This window comes from Triturus cristatus, chromosome 4_2, assembly GCF_964204655.1.
Source record: "Triturus cristatus chromosome 4_2, aTriCri1.1, whole genome shotgun sequence".
Classification (NCBI taxonomy): Eukaryota; Metazoa; Chordata; class Amphibia; order Caudata; family Salamandridae; genus Triturus; species Triturus cristatus.
In genome coordinates this window covers 251,357,032-251,375,826 of record NC_140586.1, presented here as the reverse complement: position 1 = coordinate 251,375,826, position 18,795 = coordinate 251,357,032, and the positions used below count along the sequence as shown (strand labels likewise).

The 18,795-nt window shown below is 42.7% G+C and overlaps 1 protein-coding gene across 3 annotated transcripts in view; it reads left to right on the top strand.

The window, feature by feature from the left end:
- Positions 1–18,795, top strand: part of PLBD1 (phospholipase B domain containing 1) — a 227,825-nt gene that overhangs the window by 100,934 nt on the left and 108,096 nt on the right. For all 3 annotated transcript variants that reach the window (XM_085601437.1, XM_085601436.1, XM_085601435.1), the window contains one exon: positions 15,343–15,487. In XM_085601437.1, coding sequence (XP_085457563.1) covers positions 15,343–15,487 — 145 coding nt within the window. The remainder of the gene's footprint in view (positions 1–15,342; positions 15,488–18,795) is intronic.

Below are 18,795 nucleotides of genomic sequence, written 5' to 3'. Positions count from 1 at the left end.
GATTCCTTACTTACTGCGAAGGGGAGTCAAGTTTATGTGGACAGCTGAAAGCCAGGTTGCAGGTAATCTATTTAGCACAGTCCAGAATCTCACAATCTTGATACGTACAGTAGCTGAGGAGCATTGCCCAATGGCACAGGAATCAGTCGGATGAGTTTTCAAGATTTATTTATATATCACCTGCCTAAATATAGCATTTTGAATTGAAGATAGCCATGAGGTCAAATAAAGTGGACAGTAAAGAAAAGGGATGCAAGACACTTGCTTGAATACCAGCAGTCTAAGGAAAGGTAAAGACCTTAAAGAGGAAGTGATTGTATGAGGGATCTGTTAGTGAGTAAGGAAGCAATCCAGCAAAAGTAGGTGATTTGTACTCCCTATCTTACAGAGTTGTGAAAGAGAGAGGAAGGAGATGCAAATAGATGGTGGTTGAAGAGGAATACGAGTTTGTGGAAGCGAGAGTTGAAGGGTGAGGGGTTGCAGGAGCAAGCAGAGGTGAGGAGAAGTAAAGGAGGGCTGTAGAAGGTAGAGATCGAGGTGGGAGTGATAAAAGGGGTAACATATATTTGTGAAAAGCAGAGGTGCAGGTGTGTGATAGTGATAGTGTAAGAGGAGAGTGGGAAATAGAGGGATAAAAGGATGACTTATGACTAAGTATGGAGTGAATGCCAGAGGAATGGGAGGTGGAGCAAGGAGGTTTGAATTAATGGGAGAGGGATGTGAGGCAGGTGAAAGTGAAGAGAGGCAGAACTAGTACAAGCATGTGAAAAGAAAAAAGAGTTGTCCTTCGTAAAGTCAACGGTTATGGAGGGTGAGGAAATGTGGTGAGTATGTAGTGTAAAAGAAGATGAAAGTGAACAAGAGGAAGGAGAGAGGTGAAAGATACGTAGTGTGAATAAGCATGATGGTTCATGGTAGAGCAGGATGGAAAGCAGGGATAGAAGGTGAATGTAGGTAGGAAAAGACGTATACCCTGAAGCAAGCAATGGCTCACGTAAACCGACCAGCAATGCTGGTGGTTATAGACACATCCAGATGCTTTCAAGTGAATCTTAAATGTACAGCATTTGACCCTGGGCATGTGGAACCAGCATTTGGAATTACAGATGTAGTTAGTATTAAGTGTGCAGCGGATGGTTCCCTAGTGCTGAAGCACTCTGGTTCCTTGTTGGGTAATCTTTATTAACATTTTGGGATTATTTCTGTAGAAGCTTCAGCTACTAGAGCCATGTGAATACTTAATTAGGCTGAAGTCCATTGTAGAATCCAGGTCTTGAAATATGATGATTGCATCTGGATCAGTGAAAGTTCAGCTCCGAAGTAATTTGGGTCTAAGGTAGATTGTGGTCCATTTTAGGTTCCCTGGATTTGAGTTGTGGTTATTAGATCTGGAACAGTGGAAGCACAACTACTAGGACTGTTTGGATATTTGAATGGTGGAAGAAGAGTGAAGGTCTCTGTTTGAGCTGTTACGGATTGATTCATTATAGTGTCTGGAGTGGCAGGATACTTATTTGATATGGTGAACACAGATCCTTGGTATACAATGGGTCTAAATGTTTGAGTTAAGAGGTTGGTGTTTAAATGTGTGACAGCACAATTTGAACCACCCTACCTGCTTGGATTTTTTGTTAGGTAGAAGTCTTGAGGTTCCAGTTTTTAAATAGGGAGTAATGAAGTAGAATTGAAGAAGCAGATGCTCATGTATACTAAATAATCGTGCGATTATTAGGTCAAGGACTGATCACTTTAATTGAAAGAGGTATTGATTTGAGTCTGGAGCAGGAGGTGCATAGCTTCAAGGGATGGTTGTTGCGGACAGTGCACATTTATGATGAAGCGTCTGGTTATATAGTTTGGTAGAATGATGTCACTCCAAAAACACAGTAGACACCACTGTTGTCCAATGGCTTACCTTGTAAGCCACGAAGGCAGAACTCGGTAGTATTAAGCAGACACAGTGCTGGCCCTTATAGGCTAGTGAGCAGCAGATAGAGAGCAAACCGGGTATCACTACCTTTAAGTGCAGAGCTAGCTGAAACTGCACTATGAGCATGTGTTTATAAAGAAGGCCTCTTTTTCCTGTGAAATTGGCACCTTAAAGTATTTTTTCTTTGAACATTGACAGAGGCTCTAACAAAAATTATCTTTTATTGGAGGAGTTCAAAACTAAATGCAGAAACCTACTTTATTTGTCCTTAATCAGGTGCTCTCTCCTCTCTGCGCAATACAGTGTGGCAAGTTCCCTTGCTGCACCACATTTTGTGAACCAATAGTAAATGTCTACCTCGGTGTGTAATACACATCCGTTTGAAACAGATTTCTCTCTTACCAGGAAGATATTCGATAAGGTCCTATGACAAGCAGCAGGCGGCCCTATAGTTTGAGTTTTCTGCAACCTGGGAACTATATATTGAGGGTGGTACAGATATATCATTTTGAGATATTTCAGCCTTGCATATAATAAAGTGCTGAACAGAATCACATGCTGCAGGAAAGCTAGCTACTACAAGAGTTTTCTCATAATCTTCCATAAATAAAAACTTTTCACAATCAGCCCGATTTGTGCTGCTAATATTTTATTTATTTATGTTTTTATTGTGGCATCATGTCCTTTTCTGCCTGTTTGCGATGCCATGTTGCACAGTAGCTGCATGTAAATTGGTAGCTGGGCAGTGGGTGTGAATGTTAGCACGGTGATATTGATTATTTGGGTGTCTTGGTCACTCTGCCCTATTTTAAATAGAATTGTTCTGTCATTGGCAACCATTGTCATTGGTTCTAGTTGATATGGCTCAGATTCAATGTAGGTGGAAAGTTAGTAAGGTAGACCAAAGCTTGTGTCTTTCTATCCAATTCACCACCATTTTCACTCATAAGATTTTCTTAACAGTTCAGTTTTCAGTAGTGTTTTGAAGAGGTAGTCTAGGTTACAAACAGTCTTTTATTGCACGGGACGTGGATCTAATGTGTGGAGCTAGAATAAGGATGACCAGTTTTTCACCATCTGATTGAAAACTAAACTCTTGGCTTTAAAAGGATTGAGCTTTAGCATGTTAAGCTTGGTTATACATGCCTGAAACCTCCCAGCTAAGCCACTCTTCATATGCCAGAGTCAGTATATATATATAGAAGGCGTTCCTATCTGAGCCTTCCTTCTTATATAAAACTAGATTATCCCTGTGCACTCACAAATATAATTAATGGTTCAAAGACTCATGTCGGCGCTCCTTGTGTCACACGGAGTCCAACCGTGTCTTAAAATGTGCAGAATGTTGTGGGGAGGGTCACCTTCCCACTGCACAAGTGCGCACTGTATTCAATGAAACACTGAGGTTTCTTCACATAGTTCAATTTATTGATTGAAACGAAAAATTACTCCATGAGGTTGAACTTCAAAAATTCATTAGTTCATGAATCACTTGAATATTATATCCATAATCATCTTTTGAAAAAGCGTTCTTTGTGTTCAATGTTAAACATCCACCCAATGCATTTCGGGTCAATCGAATCTGACCCTTCTTCAGGGGTCTATAACAAATGAAACAGGACCATTAAGTTCACTACACGGTGCAAAAATGAGCGCAATGAATTAATTAGCACACAAATGAAAAGCAAAATCTACATCTGCCACATCCGGATTTAAAAGTAAAATGTGCATCTATTACATCCGAAATCTAGGAATATGATTCGTGGAGTTTTTAATACAAACTTAAACTGTGATGAATAGCGAAAAGCAGTTAAAGGACTTAAACAAGAAACTGTCTGTGCAGTGTGGTAAAAATAATTGTATAATGGCGTGTATAGGGACGACCGAGTGAAAATCACCCATATATTATGCGAGCCAGTTTTAACAAACAATAGCGGTTAAGGTTCAAAGTTAAAGTGTCTAAGGTTAAATTCCATTATACGCGTCTAAACATGTATTTCATAGACCACTTACTAGGGACCGGCTGGTCTCAGTTGCCGTTGAAACTCTATTGTCGATGTTCAATTTCCGCGCTGATGCAATGACTGTTGTAAGGTGGAATGTGATAGGCCCAATGATATAATGAGATCATAGTCATAATTTTGTATCACACATAAGCGTGAATTCAACGCGCTAGCACCAGTTAAGCCGCTGCTCCCCCGATCACGTGAGACACACGCTTATGTGTGATACAAAATTATTGGCCTTTCACCTATACGTCACCATTAGCCTTTCCTCCCGTATCATGTGACTATGATCTCATTATATCATTGGGCCTATCACATTCCACTTTACAACAGTCATAGCATCAGCGCGGAAATTGAACCTCGACAATAGATTTTTAACGGCAACTGAGACCCGCCGGTCCCTAGTAAGTGGTCTATGAAATACATGTTTAGACGCGTATAATGGAATTTAACCTTAGACACTTTAACTTTGAACCTTAACCGCTATTGTTTGTTAAAACTGGCTTGCATAATATATGGGTGATTTTCACTCGGTCGTCCCTATACACGCCATTATACAATTATTTTTACCACACTGCACAGACAGTTTCTTGTTTAAGTCCTTTAACTGCTTTTCGCTATTCATCACAGTTTAAGTTTGTATTAAAAACTCCACGAATCATATTCCTAGATTTCGGATGTAATAGATGCACATTTTACTTTTAAATCCGGATGTGGCAGATGTATATTTTGCATTTCATTTGTGTGCTAATTAATTCATTGCGCTCATTTTTGCACCGTGTAGTGAACTTAATGGTCCTGTTTCATTTGTTATAGACCCCTGAAGAAGGGTCAGATTCGATTGACCCGAAATGCATTGGGTGGATGTTTAACATTGAACACAAAGAACGCTTTGTCAAAAGATGATTATGGATATAATATTCAAGTGATTCATGAACTAATGAATTTTTGAAGTTCAACCTTATGGAGTAATTTTTCGTTTCAATCAATAAATTAAACTATGTGAAGAAACCTCAGTGTTTCATTGAATACAGTGCGCACTTGTTCAGTGGGAAGGTGACACTCCCCACAACATTCTGCACCTTCCTTCTTATATGCCATGCATGGCTTAAAAACGTGGCCACTCCGCAAGCAAAGAGTGGCCTGGAATCCGATCTTAAAACGTGCCAGGCATCCCGGTGGTTCCATGTGCCCAGTTGCCGGCAGCTCGGTTTTAGCCATTTCGTCCTCGATTTGGAGTAGGCCTGATAAGCTAACATAACCTGGGCAACACTTTCCACTAGGTCCTTGCAGCATGGCCAATCTTTTGGTGTTGGGTTACATGGGTGCCAGTGAGTAGTTGCCTCACAGACAGGAAGTGTAGGTCGAGACAGAATGGTGGCAACATGGGAGCAGCCGTGTGGCAAAGTCTTAGATAGGATAGAGAGCAGTGAGCTGCAGTCTTGTGCCCAGTGGAGCAACATTGGGTTATACATATGGAAATATGGGGTACTGACCCGAGAGCAGTCTCTGCAGGGGCTCATAGGATGGTCAGATTTATGAAACTGTCAAAAAAGAGTTTTTACAGGTGTTATTTATTTTAAAAACCTTTATTTTTCTATTTTATAACACAATATAAAAGACCAGACAGCAGGCAGTGGTATGTACGGTGCATGCGATGCACAAAAATAAATACATGTTTAGTTTTACTCACAGCGTCATTATTATGAGCACCAGAAACAGAAGGCTCCACAGTAGACATCGGGTTTCACCATCAGCACATCCCTTCATAGACTCCCTGCCCACCCAGACATTTCGCCCCACTATCATCAGACTCATCACACTGTTACAGGTGTTATTAGCGTGGAAAGTGAATATCCCCATCACCTCTTAATGGGTGTCCCTTTCAAAAGAAGACCTGTGTAAGTGAATTTGTCCAGGTTACAGTAACGTCTAAACCTTTTTGAGACACTTCAAGAGTTTAAACTGAAATCTTTCATTATAAGCTATAATTCATTACTGCCCATCAATCACCAACTGCCAATGACATAATAAAAAGTTACATCACACTATACTTGACACTGGCACACATTTGATTCCTGTGCCATCACAGGATATTGCATCGTGTCACATTAGACCCCAGTGGAATTGCAGGAGTAACATAATGAAAATAGAAAACGAAAATTGCTTAAGGAGTAGAAAATTAACAGAATACTGAAATCCAACCAATGAAGCAGATATGCCGCCAAATGAGTATTGGTGTTAAAAACAACCTGAAATGGGTAATACGTGAAGTGCAAAAATGATTGGGCCCAGAAAGAGCATCAAGATAAATCTGCATCTGAAGATTAATATGGCAAGGAACATGGCAAATAGTGTTCTACCTCTGTAAAGATGCTGACCATGTTATGTTACACGTCCCATATAACGTCCCATATAACACGTTTGTTTTTAAATATAAAAGCACAATTCTAAGACAACCTAGTGTTCTAACATTCTCACAGAAAATCAAATACCTGAAAGGATCCTGTCTGCATCCTCCTCATATATACCCACTGTTGTTACAGTGCTGACTCCAAAATCTCAAATCAAAACATGGACATCCAACCAGTGGATATAGCCCCTGGGATATCTATTGAAAATCCCCAATTGATTTTCCAAAACCAGCAAAGTCTAGATCTGTGCCAACTCCATTCCTGACCTATATAACTCAAACTGCATTCATGATATCCACAACATCCACATCTGTGTCCTATCAAACGTACACTTGAGGGCCCCTATTCTTTCATCGCATCAGACCCCCAACTGCCCAATGCATCAGCTCGCCACCAAGGAGACCGTCCACCCGATCTGTCTTTCTATGTCATACTCAGCCTAGCTGGCTACAGTAATTAGCTTTTCCTTAATGTGGATACTGCTCTGTTTGTAGCTGCGTGCTGGAATCACTTGAAATTGTTGAGCAAGCAGCAAATAGGTCCTGCGTTTGATATGCCTGCCCTTTGACTTTGTCAGTGCTTGTTTTGTTGTGCCATGGTGTTTGTAATATATTGTAGGGTGAGGTGCCCAACCCGGGGGGGGGGGGGGGTGATGAGTGGGAGAGAGAGGAAAAAAAACAATAAAGGACTTGGCTAATGCTACACCTCTTAAAAAGGGACACTTCTGTCGCTATCTCGGTTATGGAATAGTGCAAATTTTCAGATCCTTGCCGAAAGACACCTTTCATTATTATATATGTATAAATCTCATAGCTAAAGCATTTAGGCTTAATGCCCTTTGGGAACTAAGAAACTTAATTGTGAATACTAATTTTGAATAGGTTTTGTACCGTTTGGTGTGTGTCAGCATTAACAAATCCCAACTTTGTAGTAGTTACTGTTTTCCAAATACTCTGTTGCAGAGAGAACCCTGTTTTCTGTGATCGAGCTCCTCACTTTCTAGTTGGCTGGTTCTAAGTTAAATCCCAGTGCCTTCCAGTTTTCTTCTTCTTTTTGAAATCGCAGTGTTTTACTCTTTTTGACAAGAATGATCTTCACGTTAATTCTTCCGTTTTCCTTTCCATCACAGTATTCATAGTAAAAATCCTGGTCACAGCTTCTAAAATAATTCCTGATACATACTGTCATACAACTGCAAGTTCAAATAAGCATATATTGTTCCTGTAGATTCATTTTAAATAAAACTTGATCATTATTGTAAAAATCATAAATAAGTTAGTTCGTTGTGCTTTTGTTTACTTTGAGTGATTCAAAATATTATGAAACATGCATTGTAAAAATCAATAAGTCTAGCCTGGGCAAGTGTGCCATCTTTTTACATTTAATTTTGAAGACATATGCAAAAAGACAAATAACTGTCAAAAAATATAAAAATAAAGGAGCAGCTATGCAGACTATGCACATTAGCCCTTGCACAAAATTACACTTGGTTTCTAGTAACTGTGCACAAGTGATAAGGCAAAATGCCACCACTCACAGTACAAGAGAGCCAATGGATGAAGAGGGCTGGCCCTAGTTGCAGTATGTGCTTTGTCGAAGCAAAATATCAATTACAGTTAAACAGGCCAATTGATGGAAAGGGCTGATTGAAAGTATATTTATATCTATTGCACAAGTGGCAAAAGAGTTTGTGTAGTTATGGTTACGTCCGTTTCCATTGGCAAATCGGCACAAACCTTTCTGGGGAAAAAAGTATATCCACACTGGGTTACTTATATTATTTTTATTTATGAAGTTTTATAAAGCACAAACAAGACCAAAATGTTGGTGTCAGAGCACTGTACAACCTAACAAATGGCATCTAATATACAAGGAGTAAAATATATAATATACAGTATGAAAAGAGACATAGTGAAAACACCAGCAATGAAATCAAATTGGCATGGATAGTCGCCTCAGATAATTTATTTATTCAGTAGTCTCATTTTTACTTTATTTTTTAAACTAGCGAGCAAAAGAAGGGATGGTCCTGATTTCTGGGAGAATAGAGTTCCAAATTCTTGGGGCAATTCCAAAGAAAGGTCTCGTGTAGGTTTTTTTGAGTGTGAAATTGTTGGGGTTTCAGCAGTAGGGAGCATGTACTAGGAGAAGCTCTAGTCCTTCCAGATAGAGCCAGGTAGCAAGGAGTGTTGTGGTGGATGGGTTTGTACGTCATGCATGGTTTTTTTTTTAGGTGGATCCTAGATTCATAGGGTAGCCAGTTCAGAGAGTGGAGGCCCGGGGTGATGTGATAATTTTTCTTAATGCCTGTGATGAGCCGTGCAGCCGCATTGAGGGTATCCCTCAGCAGTGGTAGTTTTATTATCGGTAGGCCAACAAGGGTAGCATTCCCATAGTCAAGTTTGGACTAAGGGTGGGCGGAATTTGCGAAATTTACTTTTGCAAATTATCGCGAAATTGCGCAAAATCTGCACGAGCATGCGACACTTTCGCGAAGATGCGGAGATTGCTTTTCCCGCCCGTTCGTGATGTGTTTTTGCGTGCTCGCGGGGAAATATATCTCCAACTTGCCCATGCGTTCGCTAATGGGCGCTGCCATCTTGCTCGCGATGCTGATTTCCTGTTCGCGATCGCAAACTCTCGCGGGATAGCGCACCCGGCTACCAACAATCCAACATCTTGTGGCATGCACGAACGGATAGGAAAACTCATCGCCAAACGCAGGGACCTGATAAGTCACGACCGCGAGAATGCATTTTTAAAGTGCGAACAAGAAAAATACTTCCGTTTCGCGGCAGGCTGCAAAAGTTTTGACAGTTTCGCACTCTCCGCGGAACGCGAAAATGTCAAAATATCGCAAATTCCGCAAGCGGAACGATATTTACCGCCCAGGCCTAGTTTGGACATCACGAGAGCCTGAACCATTATCTTGAGATCTGTATTAGGCAGAAAAGGCTTTTGTTTTCTTAAGACGTGGAGATGGAAATTGGCCCTTCTGGTTGTGGAGCTGATGTGATTCAGCATGGAGAGGTTGTTGTCTAGTGGTATTCCTAGGGATTTTGCTGACTCAACGATATGTGGGGTACAGTTCAAGGCAGTGAGTAGTAAGAGCAAGTCTTTGATGTTGGAGGTGGGGTTGGGAGGCGAGATTAATAGGAATTCGGTTTTGAAGGCGTTAAGTTTGAGGTGGTTAAGAGTTAACCAGTGTTGTTTTGTTCAAGATGTTATTGAGAGTGCTGTTGTTAGGGGCGGTAATCTTCATGTACAATTGTGTGTCATCAGCGTTCATATGGTAGGAGATGTTAGAGTGTTTTAGGATTTCAGTCAGCGGCTCCATTTAAGATCAAACCGGGTCAGGGAAAGTTCAGAACCTTGGGGAACGCTGATAATGACCGGCATCTGATTGGATAAGTCATGGTTGATTTGGACTTGTTGAGATCTGTTTTGTAGGAATGAACAGAACCATTTTAAGACGGTACCAGAGAGACCCATCCTAAGTTCTAATAGGTTCAGGAGGGTTTCATGTTTAATGGCGTCAAACGCTGCTGATAAGTCAAGACGGATTAAAAGACAGGATTCATTATGATCGAGAAAGCTTAAAGCATCCTCGACTATGTGGACCATGGTAGTTTCCGTACTGTAACCTGGTCTGAAACCAGATTGGCAGTGGTCACTGAGTTGGTGCTGGTCAATGTGATTGCAGAGTTGTTGACAAACGCATTTTTCCAGGAGCTCGGCTAAGGTTGGGATGGTGGAAAAGGGGAGAAAATTGTTGGGATATGAGAGGTCCGTGTCTGGCTTTTTTAGGATAGGTGTGACTTGTCCACTTTTTAGACAGTCCTGCATGGTGCCTTGTGCAAGAGAGGCGTTGATAATTCTGGTCCATAGGGGTATCAGAAGGTGTGAAGTTTCCTCGAGGTATTTGGAGGGGAGAGGGTAATTGAAGTGGTTGGAAAGTTTAGTGGAAGACAGTAGTTTTGAGATGTCACGGTCCTCAAATGTCTGAAAGATGGACCACAAGGTATTGTTTTTATGTTTAAAGAGAAGGTTGCTAGTAAAATTTCCTGCGAGCTGGAGGTGCATTGTCAGGGTTTCAGGCGGTAAGCAATTCACAGCTGTGCGGAGCTCATTGTCAATTGACTTAGTTTTCTCAAAAAAGGAGAAAAATGTATGACAATTAGATTTCGTTGTAGTGTCAGATGTGGAGGATTTATGTTTCCCATTAGTTTGTTGTTTCACCAGTTCAAAGAGTTTTTTGGGATAGTTGAAGGCTGTGTCCAGTTCCTGATAGAAAAATCATGATTTGGCACTTCTGATGCACCTATTGTAGTTCTTTCTGTTTTTCACGCAACAGTTTAAGGTTTGAAAGAGATTGGGTCTGTCTCCATACTCTTTCTGCAAGTCTAAGGGTGCGGTGTTTCTCGATAAGGCTACAGTTGAACCAGGTATTAGTTCTTGCTGTCGGTCACTCTTTATTCGTTTGGGGGCAATTGAGTCCATGATGTTAGGCATAGAGCTTATGTAGTGCTTAGTGAGGTCTTGAGCCTCAATCAAAGGACAAGAGGTTAAGGCTGGTGGTGGATATCATGTCTGGATTGAGATTGAGGGTATTTTTGATCCAATGTTTAGTTTTCATAGGCTGGTCATTGCAGATGGTTGCCTTTTCAACAATGGAGAACGTGATGCAGTGATAATCGGTCCAGTAGCAGGGTGAAATAGAATCCAATAGTATGGTATTTTCCTTGGCTATGATTTAGTCTACGATATCCCCTTTTATATGGGTAGGGCGGTTACAGACTTGGATCAGGTTGAAGTCGTGGAGGAAAGTCTTAAAACAATTCAACAGTGGATCCTTAGTGTCGTTCCAATGAATGTTGAAGCCACCTAAGAAAATCTGGTTGTTGTATGAGGCAAGGTTGGTGGAGATGATCTTCATGATTTGTTCCATGAATGTAAGATTATCACTGGGGGATGGTAGAAAGTGTGCAGAGTGCAGGTGGCGTTGTCTTAGGTAGAGATACTGATCATCATATATTCACAGCCAGATGTTGGAGCGGAAAGTGATTGTTTGACAGAGAGGTTAGATTGATAAATGCAAGTAATACCGCCCCCAAGACGGATAGCGCCATCTTGACGGATGATAGAGTAGCTGGGTAGAACCAGGATGTCTAGTATAGTAGAAGAGGAATCATTTAGCCAGGCTTCAGTGAGAATTAGGAGATCCAAGTCAAAGTTAAGTAATAAGTCCTGTAAGTCGCCAGCGGGTTTCACTGCTGACCTGCAGTTGAGTAATGAGCGTTTTAGGTTGGTTTTGGTAATGGTAGTAGAAGAGTGTGTGATGGGGAAAAGTTTGATGTTAGATTTATTAATGAATCTGGGTTTGGTACGTGGTATCCTTGGTGGTTGGGTGATAATAGTTTGAATCCTACCTGGAAGTGAGACGTGGTGGGCGGGATCATAAAGAGAGAGAGAAAGGAGAGGATATCTTTGGTAGAAAGGTATTTGACAAGCCTATTGGGTCAGGTGGAATGGTATACATTAGGTTTGCATCGCCATCTAGGTTGAGATCCGGATTATGCACAACTAACTGCGGGAGGGCGAGACCGAAGATTACAGTGCTGGTGGTAGATCGAAAGGTTCGGCATGAGCTCCAGATTAGAGGTGATGCGTAGAAGACTAAGGCTATTTACCGCAACAATTGTATATCAGATTGTTTTAGTACCCAGCATAGAATAGAGTATGGGGGTATTAGCGTGAGAGGTGTTGCAGCAGAGAAGTGACGGGGAGGGGAGTTATCGAAAACATTGTGTGTGAAGGAGGGCTTCTTTAGTTTGGAGCAATAGTTAGTAGTTTTAGGAGGATCCCAAACTAAGGAGATGGGATTATGGTCAGACACCGTAATGTGATGAGGAGTGGGGGGAAACAAAGAAGACAGTTCATGGAGACAAGGGGTGGAGAGAATGTTGAAAGGCTGCTGTCCTGAGGTATTGATGTCAAAGAAGGAGCATGTGAAGGCTGAGGAAGTGGAAGACGTGGTTTGTGGGAGCCCCTGCATGTGTAGTGATAGTGGTTTGCTGATTGGGACAAATGTGTATCCCAAGCTGACCGGGAGCAGTGTTGTGAAATATTTCATTATTAGGATGGATATGAGGGTTGACTAAGTGAGAGTTGGAGGAATAGTCGGTGCTAACTAGAGTGGGGGTAGTGTTCTGAGATGACGAGACATCCGGTGTGGTAGTGTGGGCAAGTCAACACTGTCTCCTCCTCCTGCTTCAACACCCTCCGTATGCTTCGCAAGATCTAGAGATGCATCCCCCCCGGAATCAGGAGGGTCCCCCAAGCCCTCGTCAGCAGCAGGCTGGACTACAGCGACACCCTCTACGCGGGAACCACGGCTAAATTCCAGAATAGACTCCAACGCATACAGAATGCCTCCACACCCCTCATCCTCGACATCCCCCGCCACAACCACATCACTGCCCACCTGAGGAACCGGCACTGGCTCCCCGTCAACAAGAGGATCACCTTCAAGCTCATCCACGCCCACAAAGCTCTCCATGACGCCGGACCAGCATACCTCAACAAACTACTCCCCTTTCTACACTCCCAACCGCCAGCTTCACTCCGCTGACCTCGCCCTCGCCACTATTCCATGCATCGACCGAACGACCACCAGCGGCAGATCCTTCTCTCACCTCGCCGCCAAGATATGGAACACCCTCCCCATCCACCTATGACAGACCCAGGACCTGCTGACCTTCAGGAGACTTCTCAAGACCTGGTTGTTCGAATAGTAGCAACTCCCCCCCCCCCCCCCCCCAGCGCCTTGAGACCCTCACGGGTGTGTAGCGCGCTCTACAAATGTTTGATGTGATTGGAGTGAGGAAGACATGATGGGAGCACGACATGACGTCTATTGGTACAAGATTGTATCTATGAGGAATTATGGAAAAAACACGGGACCCAACACCGTCTGAAATACAACACCGAGATATTGATCAACCCTGATGAAGTCCCAAAGGGACGAAACGCGTTGACTGGGCTGAATGGACTGCTTCTGTCAAGTTTGCATTTGTTGAATAAAAGTAGATTCAAAGAAACTCGCAAGACTCCTGAATAACTACTATACGCTGCATCATGACTTTTTGTTTTATTACTGGTAAAGTATAATCATCTGTGAATTTTGGAACAGATAATCTTGTATAGAATTCAAAGCTCCTTTTCATTTGGTGTTTTGTGGCAGTGGGGCCACGAAAATAGAGCGTTGGAGAAGATTGAATTTGAATTAATCACACACCAGTGCGCCTTTTTGAACCCACATTGCCAGTGTGCGGTTGTTTAGTCATTAATTAATGTGCCCTTGATAATTCAAAAATAGTAGTTGAGAAAGAGTGTTTCAGGATGAGATTTGAGAGCTTTGTGCTTGAAGTTTTTTGTCGTGTTTTTGGAAAGATTAGGGGGAAGTCGAAATTAATCGAATTGCGACCAGCGAAGGATAGTGAAGGGTTCTGTCTAGCCATCTGTTGAGGTTCCACGATGCCGGGCAAAAAGAGGAGGAGCAAGGGAGAGAAGAGTGAGTATGGGACTAATAGTCCGGTACCACACAGGGAGAGAATGGGCGAGTATGGGAGCAACAGACTGGAACCACACAGCTGGCTGCTGAGAAGTAAGCGGCAGTGTGGGAACAATATAAAAGGGGTCCTATTTCAAAGATTAACACAATGTGTGGTTCTTAAAGCCTAAATGGTCTACTCCATCTTCCATGGAGAATATTTTTTGCTATCATCAAGATAGGTAGCCAAGAGGTTAATGGACGTTTGGGAGTCCCTAATTGGTGGTAATCCATCCAGGGAAAAGCTATAGATTAGATTGTTATTTAGAGGGAATTCCCATGACAAGTTTTGATGTTTATGGAGAAAAGCGATGGATTAAACCAGCAGGTAGACTGAAGTTTCTTCTCATTGGTGTGGGTAGCCCTTCTAGAGAAACATGATGGATTAAACCTTTATGAAAACTGCACACCTCTCTATTGTTAATGAGATTATTTTGAGGGAATAGATGTTGCTAAAGCAAACATGTAGACTGAACACCTACTGTTGTTATTACGAATCTTTCAAGAGAAAAGATAATAATTAAGTCATTATGTAGCCCGAACTCCTCTTACTCTTGATTATTGATGGTAGTAGAGAAAAGTGAGGATTAAACCATCATGTACAGTGATCTCCCTTCTGCTTCCCAACGGACTACCTTCCAGAGGTTACTCCATGATTGATTGTGCTTGGTTATTGGACCCTCCACTTACAGTTGAGAAGATTTCTTCTTGGAAATGTTATCCTTTTTTAAGCTCAGCCTCTTTATATTCATGCAACAGTTGCTTGAGTGATACGTGGTAGGCTGTGTTTCCATTCATTGTATACATGGCATCCACAAATCATTCATTACACTTAGGCACTAATTACGAGTTGTATGGTACTCGGGTGATTTTATTGTACTAACAAAATGCACGTAGGGCCCATTTTTCTAGGTATAAAACCACAGGGAATCTCCTATCCATGCGGTTTTATCACACACATTTACCACCTGCTCTGGGCAGGAAGTAAATGTGTACGGGGGCTAGTGCTTGGTGAAGTGTGGGGGTGGAGAGTGGTAGAGGAGAAGTAAAGGGAATGGATTTTTTTGTTTGTTTGGTTCTCTAGCAGGGGGAAGCATCACCCAGTCAGGGGAAAAAGTGGCACAAGACTTTGCTGTTCGTGCAGCCTAAGTCTCTTGAGATTCTTCTGGCTGTGTTTTTTCCAGTCGGAAAAATCGGGTCATCCTCGTTCACAACTGGTAATCCAATAATCGGGTGGGTGAAATTAACGGATGCAAGCATGTATGAATTTCATTCTGCTTGACTTGTAGTCAGGCCCAAAGACCTCTAAAAACAGACATTTCATGCAATTGTATTTTATTTACTCATTGGCAACGGCAATCTGATTTCTTTTTCCTTAAGGTTCTTCCTGGGTTTGAGAACATCTTGTTTGCTCACTCCAGCTGGTTCACCTATGCATCAACCCTCAGGGTGTACAAACACTGGGACTTCAACATTACTGATCGTGAAACCAGCAGTGCAAAGATGTCATTTAGCAGCTACCCAGGTACAGAGCCTGCCCTGACTCCCGCCATAAATGTTACTTATACATAACTGTTTCTCTTCTTCCACTGGGCTGTTTTGTGCGCAGTGATGACCAAACATTTGAGTTTACTAAAAATTCCACATTGGTCTCCCTGTTTTAATTCTAGTATGTCTTGTCTCCGGTGAAAGTTTGATGGATTGCAAGGGTTTGCATTCAGTACATGTTAGATGTATGTCATCGGTTTTGCAGAGCACCTTTATGCCTGACAGCTTATTGATGCTGTGAATTAAGGGTGATGAGGACCGGGAAGAACCGGCGAAAAACACAAGAGTAAAGGGAAAAAACGTACAAAATACAATCACTATTAGCCAGTCAAAGCAGGAGAATTAAACACTTATTTGAGGCTGCTGGAACAGCAAAGAAAGAGGCAGACAGAGCTTCGACTGGGACTATTGCAGGACGGGCGCCAATCTGATTGGAGGATCTGTTTGTTTTGTTTCCCCAAGGACTTATGGAAAATGTAGTTTACTGTTGCTTATGTTTTGAATGGCTGCTGTTGAAATAAAGCGAGGACAAAAAAAAAAGCCTAGTCTTCGCCTCCGGTCCTGAATTAAAATAGGCAAATGGGGGTAAAATCCAATGATGCTAATAACTGGTGGTGTATAACAATGCAGTGTGCCAAAATGACGAGGCCTTAATAAGCTGACGGATGGTGCTCATGCAAGTGAGAATCTGTAAATAGGTGGTGACAGGAGGGATGTAGAGTATCAGACAGGGCAGGAATAGGCTGTTCCAGGGACGGCAGGTCCTGTTTGTAAGGAATGAGGGCTCTACTACACGAGATCACATCTTCTACTCAGGCGTGCCACGGCTGATGTAGGTAGAAGCCCTTCTGGAAGGTCTGACTGCGTACCTGCTGGCTGTCGGTGGTGCAAGGACAAGGGCGTTAATGAGGCATCCCATAAGTTTAACCTGAAGCGGCACTCCATGTGCAGGACATTGCAGAGGTGGGTGGTTAGGGATGAAGGTTGTAGAGTAATCCGGTTGGGTGTTGCAGGCATTGTGTACATCAGGAAAGGCAGGTGCTCTCTTTAAGATATTATGGCCTCACTACTTGATATCACTTTTGTACTGTGTGGTGACAGTCAATGAGGTACCCTTCCGACTAAGCCAGTGTGGCAATTCAAGTCATTCCCTTGTCACGAGTAGTTAAGTACAAAGTGACAACAGGCAGTTGTAGATTCAAGATACTTTAGTCACAGAAGATCCCAGCCATCCATCAGCAGGGCTCCTTCCAACTGCAGGTGCATTCAAGTAATCACATTCCGTCACCATAGAAATCCACAGCATGTGCCATCATAGTGACCCCCCACAGCTGTCCTGCTCAGGACACAGCTGTGATTACCAGAGAACCATACTTATGAGGAATACCACAAAAGATTTATTGAGCCCTGCAGCCTGGTAGACGTACACTAGTTGTCTGAGGTGCCACTGGTGTGAGGCAGGAAGACAATCAGACCAACCACATAGGCATAGTCCTGGGGTGGCACTTCCTGCATCAATTGTTGTTGGCTTGTGCTAAACGTACAGCTCAAATAGCACTTGGTGCCAGAGTTTACCTCAGATGCCCTGAGCACTATACATGCTGCTGGCACTGCATGTGCTGTGCTGAGACCTTGCTGCTCTCTCCAGCCTCACCACAGTGCTGCACACAACATCTCAAAACTCCTCAGGATCTAGCACTGTGATTGGAGGTGGTCTCTTGCCAATGTGAAGTCAGCAAATAACATGCAAAATGTCCTCACTAACCGTGTTGATACCACAAACACTGAATGGTTGCCCAGTGATTGATGTAGGAATGACTGACACCGGCTACAAGGCCAATGGGCATTAAAAGATTTAAAGTATGTTGTACTGTGCTGTGTTACAAAATGTGATTGACACCCTAGCAAAAAAGTAATAAGTTACCTGATCCATGACATGCCATGAAAGGCGCAGCATCTTCCCTCAGATTGCATCTATAGGCCCCTCTTGAAAGGCTCACCTATCCAATCTCGTACCATAGTTTTGCTTTGCATCAATATTTATTGTCTTTGTCAAGTGACGTGGTTATTTTCTGATGACAATGGCTATATTCTTTGGTGCATTTAGGCCTGTTCTCTAGAACACATATATTCTGGAGCACATAGATGGACATATTCTGCAGGACTTTGCTGTGCTGTCAAATTGAAATGGATCATGCATGGGCGCTAGGCCGGCACCGTGCCTTCACCAGTCAAGGCAAGGCTTCCTGTTCCTTGCTTCCAAAGAGAACTTTATACAAAAGTAAACTTAGGAAATATTGTCCCAGAAAGGGTAGTGAGTGTCACTTCGTTCTAGTGGGGAAGTAGACTCCCTTAAAAAGAGGTTATCTAGTTTTAGATCTTTCATAGATTCACTTGCTTGAGTCATTCCCCCATCGTCGAAGTGGGAGTCTCACCAGACCATAGTAAAGCAGTATGTATAACTGTATAACAAGGCCATCAGTTTCATAGCATATCTATGTCCTATAAAAGAAAGGACCAAAACTGAACTATGACCAATCGGGTGCTAGTACCCTCTAGAAAAATCCCAAGAGAGGCCCTCAGATTTTCACTGCACGTCGCAGGTTAAGGGAGTCTCCTGGAGCTCTGCTCAGTTTTCTTCAAGAAAGATATTGAAAGCTTTTTCTAATACTACAGTATCGGACACAAAAAGGCCTTTTCTGTCCCTGCAAGACCTGTGGGAAGAGGAAAAGGGTACATGTGGATGACACACATAAGGACTGCCTTTCTTGCCTCTACCCCCAGCACAAGTTGAAAGAGTGCAAGATTTGTCACACTTTCTCCTCAAAAACATTGAAGGACAGGGAGGGGAGGCTGCTCTTGTGGCTTCCAAAGCCAAAACGCCGAGAACATCTTCTGAAGAAGACCGTGATACCATTTCTAGGTCTCACAAGAGAGCTAGGTCCCATGAAGGGACTTCTGAGGAGAACAGGAAATCCATGAAGACTTCCCATCAGGCAAAGAAGAAGGAAAAACAATTCTCCTCAGGCAGCTTTATCTGCGCCTTCTAACAGGGATAGAGCTCTCTCTCTCATGCCTCCTCCTCAGACCTGACGACGAGTAAATTCTCTATCCAGGCCCATCAACAGCAACATCATTCATGGTGACCGTTAACAACTGTCTTGTTGTCGAGAGCATTGACGGCTAAATGTTGACAACAGCCTCCATAGACGCTCCCGTCTCATCGCCGAAAATTGCAGCATCAACTAAGATACCGTCAACGGCGACCCCGTTGACATTACCAAC